The sequence below is a fragment of the Musa acuminata genome, chromosome BXJ3-11, assembly GCF_036884655.1.
Source record: "Musa acuminata AAA Group cultivar baxijiao chromosome BXJ3-11, Cavendish_Baxijiao_AAA, whole genome shotgun sequence".
NCBI lineage: Eukaryota > Viridiplantae > Streptophyta > Magnoliopsida > Zingiberales > Musaceae > Musa > Musa acuminata.
Window position 1 is genome coordinate 29,211,278 of NC_088359.1, and position 18,700 is coordinate 29,229,977.

General features: G+C 38.3%; 2 protein-coding genes across 5 annotated transcripts; both read right to left on the reverse strand.

Moving 5' to 3' along the window:
- Positions 1 to 2,901: 2,901 nt before the first annotated feature.
- LOC135653186 (inositol-tetrakisphosphate 1-kinase 6-like) lies at positions 2,902 to 11,996 on the reverse strand. Of its 4 annotated transcripts, none has more exons than XM_065174825.1 (13): positions 11,819 to 11,995; positions 10,723 to 10,758; positions 8,882 to 9,080; positions 8,653 to 8,744; positions 8,448 to 8,516; positions 8,171 to 8,373; positions 6,307 to 6,460; positions 5,352 to 5,465; positions 4,881 to 4,943; positions 4,295 to 4,440; positions 4,027 to 4,177; positions 3,620 to 3,835; positions 2,902 to 3,252 (listed from the first exon to the last, which is right to left on the reverse strand). In XM_065174825.1, exons 1-12 carry the CDS (start codon positions 11,945 to 11,947, stop codon positions 3,698 to 3,700), a joined length of 1,494 nt encoding a protein of 497 aa, XP_065030897.1. In that variant the 5' UTR covers positions 11,948 to 11,995; the 3' UTR covers positions 2,902 to 3,252; positions 3,620 to 3,697. The 4 variants fall into 4 exon arrangements, with proteins under 4 accessions (XP_065030897.1, XP_065030896.1, XP_065030898.1 ...); XM_065174824.1 differs by having other exon boundaries at positions 2,902 to 3,298; XM_065174826.1 differs by lacking the exon at positions 10,723 to 10,758 and having other exon boundaries at positions 2,902 to 3,298; positions 11,819 to 11,996.
- Positions 11,997 to 16,631: 4,635 nt separating this feature from the next.
- Positions 16,632 to 17,769, reverse strand: LOC135653453 (uncharacterized). The gene has a single exon (XM_065175447.1). The coding sequence runs from the start codon at positions 17,161 to 17,163 to the stop codon at positions 16,822 to 16,824; it is 342 nt and encodes a 113-aa protein (XP_065031519.1). The 5' UTR covers positions 17,164 to 17,769; the 3' UTR covers positions 16,632 to 16,821.
- Positions 17,770 to 18,700: the final 931 nt, after the last annotated feature.

Sequence of the window (18,700 nt, forward strand, 5' to 3'; positions counted from 1 at the left end):
AAAAGGATCATAACAATTCCTCACTTTTCAAATCAGTCTTGTCCTCAAGGTTCAGCAGCATCAAACTCGGAGAGCTTCTCTTTTAGCACTTCAGTCATAGGCTATCTGTAACGCATCATAATATGTTGATCAAGTAAGTATGATCTCCACTTTTGATAGTATAAGCAATAGGTCAGTCTTTTAGTGTAGTAATCATTGCAAGAAATTTCTGGTCCTGTATAATCAATTTGATCTTTGAACATTTCTATCACAAGTTAAAATCCATCCATCAACGATCTTTACTTCGAATCTGTCACAGCCTTCAATGTGGTGGGCCAATCAGTCAACAATTTTACTGTCCATAAAATTGTTAGTGCTACTAGTATCAATCAAAACTATAACATGCTGATGTTCTAGAGTTCCGCCAACTTTCATAGTTTGCAGGTTAGAGTAGCCGATTAATATATACATCATCTGTATGATAGGTCCAACATCTTCATTAGAATCTATACCTTCACGATCGAAGTCCACATTCTTAGATTATGATTCCTCTCCAATTGGTTCAATCATCTAAAAGTTGCCCTTGTTTACATCGGTGGTCTATACTCCACTTTTCATCATAGTACAAATCCCTTTCTGATCTTTCCTTGAGTTTTTATTGGGTTAGTCTTCGGATGTCAGGATTTCGATTGAGAATAGATGGGACGGGTGGCTTATTGATCATCTGGTTGTTGTCACTTCTATTTCTATGATCTTCCCTACTAATTTTTTTCTCATGTATATGTGCGAATGAGATCGCAACTATCATAGTGCAGGGTTGACGATCCTTTTAATAAATGTATATTCTTTTCAATAAATGTTCTCACCATTTGTCGTTCAGACTAATCTCTGACTTGATTTGACTATCGCTCAAATCTGTTTTGATATTCTAACACTATAGATGTCTGACAAATTTTGGCGAGTTATCCATCCACCTTTATATGAGAGTAGTTTGTGTCACAATCTTGGGGCCATTTTCCTGTATTTTCATATCTGTGCAATGTAGAACTTGAGCCCCCATCTTGTTGAAATTTGCCGAGGCTCTTCAGTAGGCTCCTTTTGAAATCATTAAGTATTTCTTACAATCGATTCTCAATTTTGATTTCCAATGCTTCCATTTGTACTTTCATTGAGTTATCGGTGGCCATTGCGTAAGATTGTAAATCTGTAATCCCTAGTTCTTGTTTCTGATGTCTGGTTAAGGGCATTAGCAACGTCGATGGTAATACTACGGTCGCTACATTGGACATCGAGGGTAGTACTACGGTCGCTACATTGGAGGAAGAGTTGCTACCTTGTTGAGAGTGCTGAGGGCTGGAAGGCGATCACGTCGGTGTAGTTGCAACTACTGCGACGCAAGTGGGTGATCGTTGAGCAGCCGAGTTGAGGCTGCGGTGATGGCAACCTACGGTTGCGGTAGAAGATGCTAAGCAAGGGGGAGGCAGTGTTGAAGCGACCGGGCAGCGTACTTGGTACGGTTGTTATGTGAGGGCGGCTGCCCCAGAACGAGGGGTTGGACATTGGCCGGGAGCAACGGCATCGGTGGTTGCTGGCCGAGAACTGTGGTGATCGGTGGTTGCGGCAGAAAATGCAAAGTTACTCTGTTTTGGTCGCCGCACGGAGGGGAGGTCGAGTGACTGCGATTGCGACCCAAGAGGAGGCGGGCAACGGTGGAGAAGGAGGCAGCGAGGGTCACGGTTGGGAGATGTTGGCCGGGAGCAGCGGCGAGGGAGGGCGATGTTGAAGCGGTCGAGGTTGAGAAGAAGAGTCGGTGAGATCGCCGAACAGTCGGTTTGAGGCTGCGGTGATGGCAACCGGCGGCAGCCGCAACGGAGGAAGAGCAAGAGGGAGGTGGCGTTGAAGTGGCCGGGGTTGAGGCTACGATGGAGAAGAGGGATCGGCGACTGCGGTACCAGAGGTGATTGCCCTGTTTCTGTCACCAAGGATGCAGAGCAAGGGGGACCGACGGTTGGGAGGCGAGCGGCGGTCGTCGCACGATGGCTGGCAACGGTGGTGGCTAGGTTGGGAGGTGACAGTGCGATGACTGCCGGTGGAGAAGGGAAGTGGTGGTGGCGCAGTTGGGAACAAGGGCAATCGATGAGCTGCCCTGTTTCGGTCGTCGCGAGGAGGGAGGCGACCGACGGCTGCGGCTGCGACCCAAGGGGAGGCAGCGAGGGTTCCGGTTGGGAGGCGGGCAACGGTCGTCACTGGTTAGGAAGTTGCAGCAGCGGTGGTGGCAACCAACGCCTGCTCTGTTTCTAAAAACAATGACGCCGCAGGATTGCACGGCTGAAGCTGCGACCAAGGGGAGGCAGCTATGGTGGTGCGGCTAAGGAGGCGGGCGACGGTGATCGAGCGACCGGGGAGCGAAGCTACGACGGGATGGGACGCTGGCAGCGTCGTCTCCTGGCAGTGGTGGTGGCTCGGGTGGTAGGCGATGGGCGACAGTGGACTCCGATTGGGAAGCGGGGCGATGGTGGTCGCTGGCCGGGGAGCAACGGCGACGGTGGGGCTGGCCGAAAGCCGGGGAAGCAGGAGCCCTTTCGACCGACGACGGTGGTGGTAGAGAGGGGAAGCAGGGGTTCTCGGTCGTACATGGTTGCGCCCCCTTTTTTTATTTATTTATTGATGATAACCATGCCAATACTACAACGAGAACTCAATCGTCAGATACCAAACGATAAAACGATAAGATTCTGATACCATATGATAAAATTCTAATATCTTATTATAAAAAAATGATCACGTTAAAAAGATCGACATTCTTGAACACTTCGAGAGAATCGACCTCTTAAGATTTATCCTGAAATGATATTTCATTGATTGATTAATTGATTTTGAAAAGAAAAAACTATATCCCTATTTATATAATTTCATCAAAAATCCATCACAACTTACTCAATAAATATTATTCAAAAATTTATAAAATAAAAAAATCCTAACAAAAATACATAATAGAACAGTTCATTCTCATAACTCTGGAAACGACATTCCGTTATCACTGGTTTTAGTAGGTTTAGCAAAAGATGTTTGATACATAATATTTCCCAACTATGCTACAACCAAGGGCCTCATTGATATATTGGCAATTCATCCTGCTGCGCTATCAGAATGAAGCTCAATCCCACCAAATCATCAGACATTTTGGTTTGTAGTTGTTTCATCTGTGTTGTTAAGTCCTGAAGTTTATAAAGCTTCTCAAATATGACATCTTTTAAAGCAACACTGCTGCAGCTGCAACAAGAGCTTACATGATTCTTTGTCAGCTAAAGCCTAACACCTGCATAAAAGAATGCAAACACTAGAGCCAAATGAAGAAGGGGATAAATATCACATATAAATCATCACATATTATAAAGTGGCCAAAGATTGATGGAAGAGTCATGGCAGACTTTTCTAACCTAAGATTTTACCGAGTAGGGAATCCGTAAAATGGAGTGTCAAATATGTTATACATCTCATGTTTGCATTTCAATTTTCAACATGTGCAATGGAAAGAAGAAATCATCTGATGGGCAAAGGTCTGGTGTAAGCTAAGTTAGATTCTCCAAAATGTGATCATCAGCTAACAGATAGCTTGAGAAAGTATTTTAAATCTGACCTGCCAAAAATTGCTCCACACAAAGCAACTTTATTGAACAAATGATGGTGCAGTGCAACTGATGATCGTGGCTGCCTTCTAGTTTGTTTTTCTGGCCTCATACGCACTCTTGATTGCAGTCCAAAATGCTGGTATAGCATCAGTATCAGGTACTTCCTTAAAAGAGGGTAGATAGTTCAAGTCCACGATAACATGGTCTCCAGTATCTTCTTGAATCTAACATTGGTGGGAAATAATGAGTTTCCATGACAAATAAATACCTATTATCCTAATTAAATAATGAATTTCAAGTATGCAATCTATGAAAAGCTTTTCTAAAATTATGATCCAGTATCACTCTATCTTTATTCATGCAAAGTATATGCCAGAAATAAGATATCTGGCAGAGAAGAGGATGTATCACTTACAACGACATCAAATCCAAATATGGTAAGATCAAGCTTTGTCTTCAGCCAATTTGCAGCACTTTTAACTAGATCCACGTCCAGGGATTGTATATCACCTTGCAGCCTACCTACTGAGAATTGGTCATCTGTAGCAACTGGAAGAGACTTCAAACTGTTTCATCCAGAAAAAAAGACCAAATATTATCTTTTTGCACACTTAAGTTTCCACCACCAATCTCTTCCTGTGTAAGAATAAATCAAGATAACTTCTATTTGATGTTGACAGCACCTGTCAAAGATGATTGGTTTCGACCCAGCTTTCTCTGACGAAGATTTTAGAAAACTGGCATTTGGCATTGACTTCTTAACAGCGTGAAAAACATTATTTCCCAATACATAAAACTTGAATATCAGAGACCCATGATCCACATATTCCTACATTATCAACAATTTGCAACTCTCAACCAAAAATTACAAATGATAGGAAACAGTACGATTTCATGAAGATTAATGGAGAGTACCACAGAGTAGATTCAGTGAAAGGGATAAAAAGGTAAAGAGTCATGAAAAAGAATGATTCGGTGCGGTTGGTCGTCTGCATAGGAAAATTTAAAAACAAATAGCCAAAACTAGATATGTCAGCCAAAAGTATACAGACCAAAAAAAATCATCAGGTAAACACAGCTGATTCAGGATGTACCAAACTTTTACTTCCTATGTGTTGATCCTGATGCCAATATTATGAAGTTTCTAAACTACCCAAATCATATGATACACCCTAAATTACACAGAGCAAGCAAAGTTTTCTCTCATAAGAATAGAAAACAACAGGGGACATCATAGGTAATCATTTTATGCAAGTTTTTTTTGCTCACCTGAAGAATAGCAGGAAGTGGAACACAAATTTCCTTGAAATCTTCAAACTTAAATACTAAAGCCTGCAAAGAAGCATAGATGTAGTTGAAACAATAAAGAGAGAGCTAGAAACACAAATGAATGTTAAGTTGAAGTAATGGGTAGATTGGATAACTTGTCAAAAGAAAATTCATAATTATAATAACCCACGTGTAAAAGTTCTTCAAGGGTTAATGATTAGTCTTTTATTAAGGTCTTGCTAGCACATTAATGCAGAAACCTATTATGGAAAACATCCTTGACTCTAGGTATCTAGTACTAAAATTTAAAACTAAAAACCATCCAAAAAACTGAGTCAATTCTCATGACAGATTTCAAGTCCAAAAAGATCATTATCTTGACACTAACATCTTCCGATCTAGTGCACTACAATGGGCATCATATAATCCCAAGGAGAAAAAAAAGAGACTACACGAAGCTCAAGAAATTACCATACTGTGAGCATCACCAACACCACATGCAATTTGTGGCTTCACAATGATGGGGAAGGATAAATTTGTTTCTGATAGTTGATCTCTCAGATTAGGTTCATGAAAGTTATCAATCTGGACAGTCAAGCATCACATGTGAGCATTTTGAACATTGGTTGGTGAAGCAAGGAAATTTGTAAATATTTGAGATTAAAACAAGTCTAAGATAGCTTGAGAACAAATCAAGTCCATCAAAGCAATAGTATCTCATTGCCATCACAAACACAATAATCAACTCCATCTAAGCAATAGTATCTTGCTGCCATAAACGCAATGAAACAAAAAGAGAATATCCTCATGCATTAAGTACTTGCAAATGTGTTAAAAGTTTACCCTGTCATACAGTCCTGTCAAGCTCATTCCTCCAACAATGCAAAGCTAACCATGAAGTCCTTTCTTGGAGTTTCTAACCTACTCTTCTTTGGGCATCTTCACTGGCAACTTGAAGTTGGATTGCATAAATGTTTCAAAGAAAATATCTTTAACATTTTAACTAACTCTCATAATAATGGCTTGGGATAAAACTTTGTGCCATGAGCTGACACTTGCAATGTTGCATGAACATGGACACAACAATCAAATATCGATGCATATTCATGTGTCCAACTCAGCAAGACAAAAGAATGATGCAGGAATAAGTATTTTAAGAACATGAAAAACAAAAATATCAATTATAAAGTCAATGAATGCTTTGGGTAAATCATACTTCATGCAACCATGTGAACAGTCATATAGTCACAAAGTTCTAAAACCATGGCCAATTGTCATCCTTTAACAAGATTCCAATAATTGGGCTAAGAAAGTTGCTTTTTCAAGAGGATTCAAATAACTTTTTCAAAGAGGATTTCCCCATTTGTTCTCACTCTATTACTGTTTTCAATTTATGCAGAAAAAAGAATGATTCTAACAAAATTACCTTTAGAAAATGTGGTGCCCGCAGTCTACAGTGATCTTTCATGTTGAGTTCCTGCAGCCCAAGTAGAAGTTGTTGGATATTGTACCGATCCAACAAAGGGTATATATTATTTAGTGGATCAATCATGCAACATTCAGGGTGGTCCTGGATAAACCTGCACAAAGATTAAATCATCAGAGGACATGTTAGCAATTATGTTGCGTGATTTGACACTATTTAATTACAATTGACTTCAATGCATAACCCAAACTAAACATATGAAACCAAACTAAAACATTCCTCTTGTGTTCTATATTGAATGAGATGCAACACAAATTACCCTTCAGAATTATACAACACATTTGTTTCGAATCTATGACCATTTCAACTTATATTCTTTTTAAAGCTTTTTTATAATCTTTTAAGGACATCTGGCTTCTTTAATAATTAAACTTAAGTGAAGTGCACGATGCTCCCCAACCAAGCGGGGTTTGGGAAGGATCAATATAACCACCTTTAACTCTACATTTAGAGAGACAATGTTTTCGTGACTCCCTACTCTCCAAAGTCAGAAAGGAACAACTTGCCATTGTACCAGGTCCACCATCAAAATTAAATGTATTACACAAGACAATATCTCACAACCTTCATAAAGGAGCATCATTGAACCTTTCTGTTGTAATCCTGAATATCTCACATAATACACAATGAAATGTCTTCCAAACTAGTGGTCTAAATTTAATATCGAAGTACCCAAAAGCTGCTTATGTTGATGGTCCAATCAAAAATATTATATAGTTCAATGGAACCTTCTTTTCTTGTCCAGATAACTTCCAGTCAATTTTAGTATCTTTGAGCAATGCTAGGAGTGTCATTTGCTTAAGACATTTGCTCAAGGCATACATAAGTTGCTCACAGCTTGCCTTTATGAGTCATCATATTTTGAATACTGAGAATAGTGTTAATCTCAACACTTAGAAGTCAAGGCAGACAAACAAATAAAACAACCAAATAGAAGTTCATGGTTAAACTTACAAGGAATCCCAGATTCACTTTATCCATCTCATATCTCAAGTTACTGTGTATATATCTAATCCGAAAATACATGATATTTATAAAGTTACAGGTCTTACTTGTTCTTTTTTCTTCTTCAATCAGATTCTTTTACGACCAGATTTCAGTTTTATGATCAGTCACAAGAAACCAGTTGTTCCATTTCTTCCATACCATATAAATGCGTAAATACACACAAGTATACATATAAGTTTATATGTATGCATGCTTGTGTGACTACTAGAGTAAAATACATATATCTTCATGCTTATATCTCCCACTGCAGGATGGCATTGCATTGACTTGCTCATATGCTAGTGGTGTTGCTATTGTGGCAGTCCTCCTTCGCTACCCCTCCCTCTGTGATGGTTAAATTAGATTTGTGCTCATGTAGATGAGAATGTTATGGGAATTTAAAAGACTGCTTACATAGGCTTGATAACAATCAGACTCTTGCAGAGTTCGGGAAAGTTTTATCTACAAGCACACTTTGAGACCTCTAATGAACTACCACTGACTTAACTTCCACATCTTTTAGTATTTCAGATCCTCGTCACATCTTATACCTATTTTTTGTTTCAATCAAAGATATATCAACCATTGACCTCAGCCACCTGAAAATCGTGACAAATTATTACTATAATTCTCATGACTGTGATAACCCTGCAACTTCTAACCCTATCTTGAATTCACTGCAACTTGACCTCTATTAGAGAACTGAAGTTTGAAGCATGTTAGACATTGTCCACTTTCATTTCCATAAATAAAAGGCAAAATTAAATGTAAACATTTTGTGCCCCTGGAAATCAGATGTATTAATTCGGAAAGACACCTTTCTAGCTCTTGCATTCCCTTGGAAAATGAAATCCCATGGGAAAAATGCGTTGAAATGTGAGGGTTGAAGTCTACTATTTCATCAGTTGCTTTGTGAAGGACTGCATCAACATCTTGAAGTTGCGATAGTAAAGGAATGTCGAATGTGAGAGGAACAAAGATCAGTCCATTTTGAGTAGGATACATGGGTAACGCACCCCTCTGTCAAACAAGAAGTCACACAAATGAAGTCTCAATCACTTGAATAATTATATCTATTTCTACAGAGTACTTGCCTTTGCAAAATCTTCTTCCCTTGAAGGTTTCATAACATACCCAATAACTACTACAGACTTCTGCATTGCCTGGGGCATATACAATATCACGATGTAAATAAATTGATCTTAGATGCACTCTGATAAACGGAAATAAAACATAGCATCCAAAAATGTATGATCAAGTTAATATTGAATCAGATGTAGAATATACAGATAAAATAACCTTTTTACTGAGGCTGCAAACAGTAAGGAGCAATTCTTCCAATTTGTTAATAAACAGAAATTCCTTATTCATCACAGAACCACTGTCAACACCTAGAGCAAAGTATGAATTACCGTTAAAACAAAACTTATCAGCTAGTCAAAACAAAGGAGAACAGAGTAATGATCATAAATGTTTAAGCTAAGACACCATGGATTTTGGAGCTTCACAAATTATGATGAGTTCTCACCTACACAAACAGTAAGCCATCCCTGATTCCGAATCTCATGGGTAAACGCATCATGCCTTTTGGATGTTACATAAAAACAACTATCCCCAGCAATGCCCCAGTCTAGCAACAATTGATTAAACGAATATTTTGCATCTGGAGCATCAAGTGAGATGCAACTGAAGGAGTATATTCTTGCTGTGTTTTGGAGAAAAATTGCCTACAAAAAATAGATAGAAATTTTAAAACTCAAATAATCACATTAATGGATACCTTTAATAGAAAGTGATTGCAGGTGAAGAAAGATATAACATGACCTTAACCCTACCTAACAACATGGGACAACAGTCTCTCCTTGTTAAAAAAGACCAACCAAAACAATAGAACATGGATGGAAGGGAATATAATAGCAAAATATAGTATAAATATAAAAAGAAATATAATAGCAAAAGACATATGCCATATACTAAATCAGACTGGTAAACAATCTTGTTTACCTTGTATACACACCAAGAGTATGAGTAGGTAATTGATTCTTGAGATGTATTGTTTTCATGATTTGTCAGAAGAATAAAGTGACAACTAACAAGTACATAAAATACTCTGTTCCGCATCACATACATCGTGTGCAAAAAGTGGTGGCAGCTGTAGTGAGCCACTGTCTTATATTTGAGTAATTTAGTGTAGCTGGCTGAACTAGTATGGCAGCTGCACAAGATAAGTAAATACATGAAAAACCTAGAAAGAACTCAAAGAAGGAAACAAAAGATACCAGATCCCTAAAAGAACCAAGAAATAGGTAGGAACAGGAAGGTGAATAACACATGCATGAATGTTTCTTCCACTTTGAGCTTAGCAAGTGGCTTCAAATTTGAGGATGGAGAACCACAACATGCAAAGAACATGATAAGCTACCTAGTGATATTGTATACGCTGAAAAGAGAATTCATACAGATGAACACAAGTGGCACACTGAACGGTCAAGACATAAATATTCAGCATCAATGTTTCATTTCCTGTGCTGCACAAAACTGCTCATATGAATCACAAGGAACACACCCAGATTAAAGTTTTAACCTATGTTGACATCTTGAACTATGTCAAATTATTTCTCTAAATCGAACAGAAAAGCACATGTAGCATGTCCTGATATGAGTGATATAAAGGAACATTCTAAGTGGTCTATTGACCGCACCCTAACAGAACAAATAGAACACCACTACTATAGAACTTCCCAATAAAGAATTATTGGGTGATCACAATTGTGATCACTTTGTAAAAATAAGATGATTGTCAACAAGATCCACCTAATCACCACAAAGATGACAATGCAGCTAAAACTACATTTGAAAAAGAACTTCCACTTGCGACTAAAATAGCCATCCGTCTGATCCATTTGTAAAAAATATCACAGTAACCAAACTATTATGATGATACTTTACTAACTTCTGTTAGTAGTACTTCAAAAAGTTCAATTTTCATCATATAGTTTTAAACAAAATGAGCAATGTAAAAGAAAACCAAGCATAATATGGAACAATTGCTTTTTGTTATGCCAACGTATTTAAAGAGATAGCTCATCAACAACTTAAAAATGCAATGGGAACCTTAAATTCTACATACTGGACGAAGGAAGAAAACCTTGAAATTTATCTAACAGATCTTTAGGTAGGTTTTTATTGGTTGAATTGCATTTGGGATCACAATGCTACCTATGAAGGTGCAAAATATGTAGCTATATGTAGCTTAATTTAGAATAACCAATTCTCTGAAAACTCTATAGCAAAATAACAGTTTTGCTCATGCTCCTAAAGAAAAACATTAGATGACTCAAAAACTCGTAATAGCATATTGTCTTCTACCTTTACGGCTGAGAGATCTTCGTGATGACAAAATCCCTGGAACGTGAGCAAGATATGTTAGAACACTCTTTCAAGTGTTGTGGATTGAGACACTAAGACCAACCAAACACAAATAATTCAGTAGAAATATATATTTCTGGAAAAGTAAAGGTTGCTCCAATATTATATGGAAATTTAGGAAATGAGTTCAATGATCTTACAGCTGCAAGATGCAGTCATACTGTTATAATGATGCTGATAAGAAACATCTAGTTTGCATATTCAAACATAAACAGAACAAAAGAAAAAGAGAAGTATCCTCAGCAAATGTACTGCAGTAACTTTAGGCACATGCGCTTATCTTTCTCATCTCACAGCTACATGCCTAATGTGCATTTTGTTGTATTCTACAATCTGGATTCATAAAAACGTTAAATGATAAAACTACATTATTAATTAAGAGCTGATATGCATATGATGATAAGGTCCATCCAATCTATCAAATGTGAAGGCAAGAATAGGTGAAGAACTTCTTATAGATTCTCCAACTGGAAAGTCGACAATTTGTGCATTAAGAAAAAAAAAAAAACTATGGATCTTTTAACATTTAAAACTTTGGATTTTCTTGTGCATGTAAGTAACATCATGCACAAGCATGAGTAATCTTACATTACAACAGTATCAAGCATACACGCAAATCATCACTCAAATATGATCAATAGATAACATGCGATATCATCAAGTTCAGAAAGGCAAACGTAAAGACAAAAGGGTTTTCTCTGGACTGGCAAGCATGCAGGAAACTAAGCATTAATTAGAAGAAATAACCGGAAGATTAAAGTATCCCACAACTCGCAGATCCTAAAACTAAGGAAGACAAGAAAAGGGTCGAATTTAAATTTAATGTATTCCGATCGCCCATTGTAGCTTTTATAAGGTAAAAAGATCTCAACTTTTTAAGCGATTGAAACAAATTGCTCCAAGAAAAGGAAGACAATTTACTCGAACGCAGGATTTGATCATAACCCAACAAAAAAGGATCCCAAAAAACAACCAAATCAAAGAGAAATCAATAAGCAACAAAGAAAAGGAGCGTATGTGAAGACGCCTCTCATACCACTCGCAGATTGGAGTAGCGAAGCCTTCGAAGCAGAACCTCCGCTCCCGGTTTCAGGCGAGGGTTTCCGCTACCGTCGTCGGATAGTAGAACGGATTCGTCCAGGAGCACCCCTCGAACCGCTCCCATCTCCCCCTCTCTCCTCTCTCTCTGAGTGCGTGATGGTAAGCTCACTCCACGCGTAAAGAGCGGGCTTCTTTACTCTAATGATCCGAGCCGGGCCGAGCCGGTCCAAGTTAGGCCTATTTGTTGGTCCAATTCATTATGAAGCGGCCGAATCGGAGCTCAGCGGCCGGTCCAAAGTGGTTCACGTGATGGCCTCTTCGGACAATGCCATCCGCCGCGGCGGGTGGAACAATCGATTGGAGAACCAATAGAGGGCCCACATGGGCCCACACGGAGTGGCTCTCAGGGTATTTGATCGAGGAAGTAAGCGGGGTATTCTTAGATGGACCGATAGACATGGCATAAGGTTTGGAAGTGCTAAAAAAGAGAAAAAGAAAATTGACTGTAGCTTTGGTTGATGAATTTTCTCATGTAATCAATCACATTAAAACTATAATCTCTTGCTAGCTAACTTCTTTATCCCATGGTTTGGAAAGAGATGTAATTTTGAGCTCACTACTTGGTGTAGAATCAAACAAGACTAGAACTTGGAGTCACTCCCCACTCTCTAAAAAGAATCATCCAAGTACTTCCAATTGTTGCCCCACACTGACCAATTGCAATAAAATGAAATAGGGACCAAATGGGTGAGGACAAGAACTTTAGGGCAATGAAAGGGCCCAAAAAAAAGTAAGTGAGGTCATCAATTCACTTCAAGAGATAGCATAAAGAAGAAGAGAGAAATAGTGTGTGTGCTGTGGGGTGGGGGGAGGGGAAGGATGATGAGACATGTGAGGTCAAAAGAGAAAGGTGAAAAGATTCCATATGTCCACCACCATTGGCATTGCCATCAAGCTTCCTTCCATCTTTGACATCCCCCTCATCTCTCTCCTTGGAATGCTGACCCACTGGGTACTATGTTTTGTCCCCATCATCCATGTCTTCTTCCCTTTGCCGTGTATCTATGCAACACTAATCTTATTTCTCTTCTTGTTTTCTCATCAAAGCACAAGAAGCATTTATTTGCCACATCCAAAAATTCTTTGGCTAACATTGCACTGCAGTATTCATTTTTACTTTTGTCTTTCATGTTCTTCTTGAATAAAAGGAAACTTATCTAAAGACCTGCCTCATCCTTCCCTCCTCTTCTCACTCTCATAACCCAGAGAGAGAGAGAGAGATGAATTTTTATTCACAACACTGCTGCCTTTGGTTTTAGCTTAATTCCATCTCTAATTGTGTTTTCAAGATTAGTTTCAGTGTCTATTTTGCTCTATAATGATAATATAATGATATCTTAATCAGCAATTTTGCAAGTTAATTCCTAACTTAATACACAGCCACTGGATGATGATAATATCCAAATAAAACTCAAAATTTCATTACTCTCATACATAAACTTATTGTTTGCAGCATTAACTTGATATTATAACTTGATGCTAAATAGTTTGGGACAGTGTTTATGATAAGTTAAAAGAATATATGATAAAACAAGTTGAAAAATAATTAATAATAATATTTTTTTATCTTGTTTTGTTGGACAAAGAAAACCCTCCACAAATTCAGATTATAACCTTAATTTTCCCCTTCAAAGTAAACACATCCACACATATCTAATTTCTTTCTTTTCTAGCATAAAGATAAAATACATCCAACTCTATAAATCTCTCAGTTTAGACTCTAAACACAGCCCAATCCACTACTCTTTCAACTGAAAAAAAAAAAAGAATGTTTGGAAGATGATAGAGCTAAATAATAGACAAGAAGAGAAAGTAGAACATCAAAACTATATTTTAATATGCCAGCATCACATCAAATACAATCTGACTTGGAACTCGACTTAGTCTAATAGGATCATCTAGCCTCATAATCAAATCAAATCTTCTCTCGGTTTTATCGTGAGACTAAGCTAGGGTGTTACAATTATCGTGTTCCGATAGATGCACCTCATCAACTTAATTGTGGTCTACAAGATGGTTTTTGCTTTAACTTAGGGCTCTTAGAAGAATTTGACCAATATTGGACTAGCATGCATTATATTATCTATGTAATTAATTATGCATGTATTATATCATATACCTAAACTTGTATTCCTAATCAGATAAGAACAAAGTGATATGTTTGCCTCGTTCTACCCGTAACTTTGCAGTCTTAGCCATTGAAGACGACTGCTTGCACATTGCTCACGTCAAACAGCGTATATATGGCATCATCAGCTTCCAACCATATGTATTCTGTGGACCTGCAGGTGTTTCACTGCCGGTGAAACTCCCTCTGAAGCAACGACGGGTTCGCCGGCGGCCCATGCATGCAGCTCCTGCATGTCACCGTTAGCGAAGAGGAAGAGTAATGAAGGAGGCTCGTCGATCTCGAATGCATCGCTGGCCCATGCATGCAAAGAGCGCATGGAGATAGATGTCTTCTGGCCCATGCAGAACTCGGAGCTACCGGTGCATCCCTTTCTACAAAACGTAGCGAGAAGTATGTGTTGCCAGCTATCTAGCTTTGAAGTTACGAGTACTTCTGGATCACGATCGACATGAAAGGTCTACAGAGGTCATGCAGATCTTCTTCTAGAGATGAACAATCCCATGATCAACAAGCCATGACATAACACACACAAACACACAGAGAGAGAGAGAGAGAGAGAGAGAGAGAGAGAGAGAGAGAGAGAGAGAGGTATGCACATGGATGGAGAGGATCATGTTCCTTCCTGTATATGTATCATATGTTTCTCCATAGTTAAAATAAAAATACATAATCTAATCCCTTATCCCCATAAATTGATCATAAAGAGACAACCTTATAAGGTTCCTATCCAACAAGTAATGGAATCTAATTTTTATCTATTTGAGTTGCCAATCACATTCCTAGCTTTGTTTTCAGAGTAAGCAAAACACCCAACTCATAAGTAAACCCACATACATCCTTTCTTAGTTTTCACACTTTTTAGGGCATTTCAATATATCCTTCTCTTGAAGAATCCATATTTTCCCTTAATATTATTTCAGGAAGAAACCTAACAGATGCAATATCAACTTATACTATGATCACCACAGTAAGAAAGAATATGTTTAAACACATGAGACTATAATAAAATATTTTGCAGCCATGGCTGAGTCCTTTGCTTGCTTGATTGGAAAGCCAATGATTACATGTGAGACCCACCACCATGTTGATGCTTGAACTATGTCTTTAATACACCCATCCACCATATGACAAACCTTACATAAACCTTTGTTACTCTCTAGGGAATGTTGTTGCTTTCCCATTGCATTCTAATCCAAAAGGCCACCAATATAAAATGTTGGATTTGTTGTGTGTGGAGTGCAACATCAGAATCCAAATCATTGTTCATTGGACTTATGTACTTTTCATCTCCTTCCTTCAATCTCTAGTCAACCCAAAAGCTAAAAAATCACCAACACTTTTGAAGACAAGGCTGAGCTATGATTAAAGATTTGAGGATCAATAAATCAAGTCTCATCTTGTCTAAATTAAACATAAAAAAATATATTCGTTCAATTCAAATTTTGTGTTCAATTCGAATCAGTCAGTCTAATCAAATATGATGATCTGATAACTTAAGATTTTGAATAAGTGATCAATAATAAAAATAATCCCTATCTAGACATCCTAATAGTAAAATAATGGGAGCTGGCAGCAAGCAGCAACATCCTGGCTCTACAGCTGAAGGTGCACCCAGGTGAGTCCAAATTAGAGAGATTTGGAGCATCTTTGCTAGTGTCTATAACTCATTCTTGAAGCCTCTTAGAACATAAATATTGTTAATTTTTTAATGCAATTTTACTGTTGTCATCTCCCTGTAATTTTGACTGATCCTTTTTTTTTTTTGTGGAAAGGATGATCAATGGTGATGATATATCAAAATTATTTATGAAAGATTGAGGGTTTGCTTGCTAAAGGTTTAAAGTTCTGAAACTTATCTGATAATTATATATATATATATATATATATATATATATTAATTAAGTTAGTCAGATTGGTAAAGACTTTGATGATTGATTGATGATGGTTAATTTTCTCAAGCACATATGCTATCATCATCTCTATGTAGATGACTTTTATTAATTACATTAAAAAATAATTTTTATTAAATTATAAACAACCTTAATGGCATTTATAAAAAAAATATGATATAATGCAGGTTTGACAAAATTTGTATTAAATAAAAAAAACTTATTATAGGAATATATAAAATAAGTCCAATATAACACCACATTCATTGTTACTAAAACATCGTGATGGTAGATTATAAAGAATTTCTAATACAACTATTATGAATGTAATCTTTTTAGGACTTTTCTTCTTTTTAAACATTTGGCACACAGTCTTTTAGAAAGCATACATGATTTCAGAGAATTTGTCCAATCATTGCATGACATGATGTGACATTTGCTTAGAATTGAAGAACTATGCAATCAACATTTTTTTCATTTGATTATTATCATGTTGGTTGTTTTAAGTTCAATAAATGGAAGAATATTATAAACACAAAAAAGAATGAACTCATTTAAATATATGATTTATAGAACACAAAAGAACATAGTATGTCAGCTGATGTGATTTATAGGACTATAATCACAAAAAGAACACAAAATCTCATTGCAGTATAATAGAGAATTGTGATATGATGGATGTGTAGAGAGAGATTTATGAGGAAGAGAGTCATAGAGAAGGAACAATGTTCCCAAAAACTCAAATCTATTTCATTCCATGGGTTCCATATTCATAATGTAGCAAAACACCAAAAAAGAAGAAGAAAAAGTTACACTATTCAGAAAAGAAAATTAAAGAAAGCAATAGTAGAAAGAAAGGGAAAAAAAGGAAGCTTTTTTTTTTTGAACAGAGAGGCTCCGCGGAAGGTCAGTCTCAGATCACGACTCCGCGGCCTCCGCTGGGGCCTCCGGCCGCCGATCCGACGGCTTGGCCTGCTGCGCCGCCCCGGTCCCATTGGCGCTGGGCCGCGCCACCTCCAGCCTCCCGTCGATGCAGGAGGCGCACTTCTGCTCGAACCACCCTTCCAGGTCGTAGTGCCCGTACCCCATTATGGTCCGGCCGGAGCACAGCCGCCCCACGATCCCAGCGATCACGCCCAGGACGGCGATCACCGCCAGAACGGCGATCACCGGCCCCACGGACTCGCCATGAGCTCGGTACGACGTCGCGTACACCGGGGGCGGCGGGGGCAACTGCTGCTGCTGGAACGGGAGCGACATCCGACGGTGAAAGAGCGCTAAAATGCCGATATTTAACGGCCACTAGATCGAGAACGCAGGAAGATCAGATCTTTGGAGCCCAACCCCTCCAAAAGATTGGATTTTTGATCGAAAAAAAGCCGACAAGATCGGTTTCTTGGCAGATTGTCGACACGAACAAGGCCCGGAAAGGCGAAAAAAAGATCCAGCTCTAAGCAGAAACACAAGGGAAAAAAGAGGGAAACAAGAGGTCTGGATCTTGAGGAAGATTCAAAGGAATTTATAGGCAAAAAGGGAGAACCTCTCCTTCGAAGCTCCGCCGAGCTCCAAAGAAGGACGCAACCCGCTCCAAGGTTCCTCAAATCATTTCCCAAGGTTTCTGATGGCGATCTAGGTGCTCCCTTAGGTTCCCAAGAGGCAGAGGATGGGGAAAGGAGAGGTTTTCTGGCAGAAAGGTGGGGCTTCTGCAACTTTGTCTGCCAGAGAAGGGAGGGCTTGGCCGGAATGCAGTACCTCGTTGGGGCTCGATCCCAGATAGCCTGGATGGATAACACGTGTCGTATCCAACGGGTGATTTGGGATTGTAGTGGTACCTCGACTTGGTGGGGTTTATTATATCGTAGTTAAATGTCGTAATGGCCGCGTCCCTTCTTTACACCGCTTTTACTACCTAACATATATATCTATCCATTTGCCCCCCTTCAAAATTAAATGCTATATATATCTATATATTCCTTTAAATATTCAAATCTTTCATCTGTCATTCCGACCGATAAACTCAGCTACTAATTAAATATTATTTTTTATTTTTAATATATTTTTATTAATTATTTGATCCATCATATTTTTAATATTTTTTAAAATAATATTAATGTCGATTTAAATTCTAGTCTCATTGTACCGACGATCAGATAGTAAAAGATAGTTAGGTGGCCTATTCGGAGAGAGAGAGAGAGAGAGAGAGAGAGATGAATGCTTGTTTGATCAATGCATCAAGGTAGGCATATGTAACTATGTTGGTGGCCACTAAGGGAGCAAACCTACATTGTAGTGCATTGGACACCCACCTTAGAGAGAACCTAACCTACACTTGCATTGTGTACATGTGATGTGTTCGATTAGCTTCTTTGGCTATTATGCACGAATTAATATGGGGAATAAAAAGAAGAAATTTGGAAATCAAAGTACCTGACTTGTACCAAATGCTTGAAAGTATGGCTGGAGTGTGCAATTGATGATGATTCAGCAATTTAGCATGATATATTATTTATTTAGATCCCTCATTCCATGCTAGATTGATCTCTCTGGACATGAAGTTATCTAATAAACAGATAAAAGATAAGGGAAGATAAATGGGAAGTGAATGTGAACTTAATACAAATTCGATGATGGATAGAGAGACAATTAATCCTAAGACTCCATGCTCCAATGCATCCATGACAATGAAGCACTGTAGGAAGATTTCAGTCTGGTTGAAAGAGTCTGTCTTGATCCTATGGAAATGAGGCCATATTCATTGTAGAGTCTGTGTTAATCCATCAAACAATAGTTTATGCTG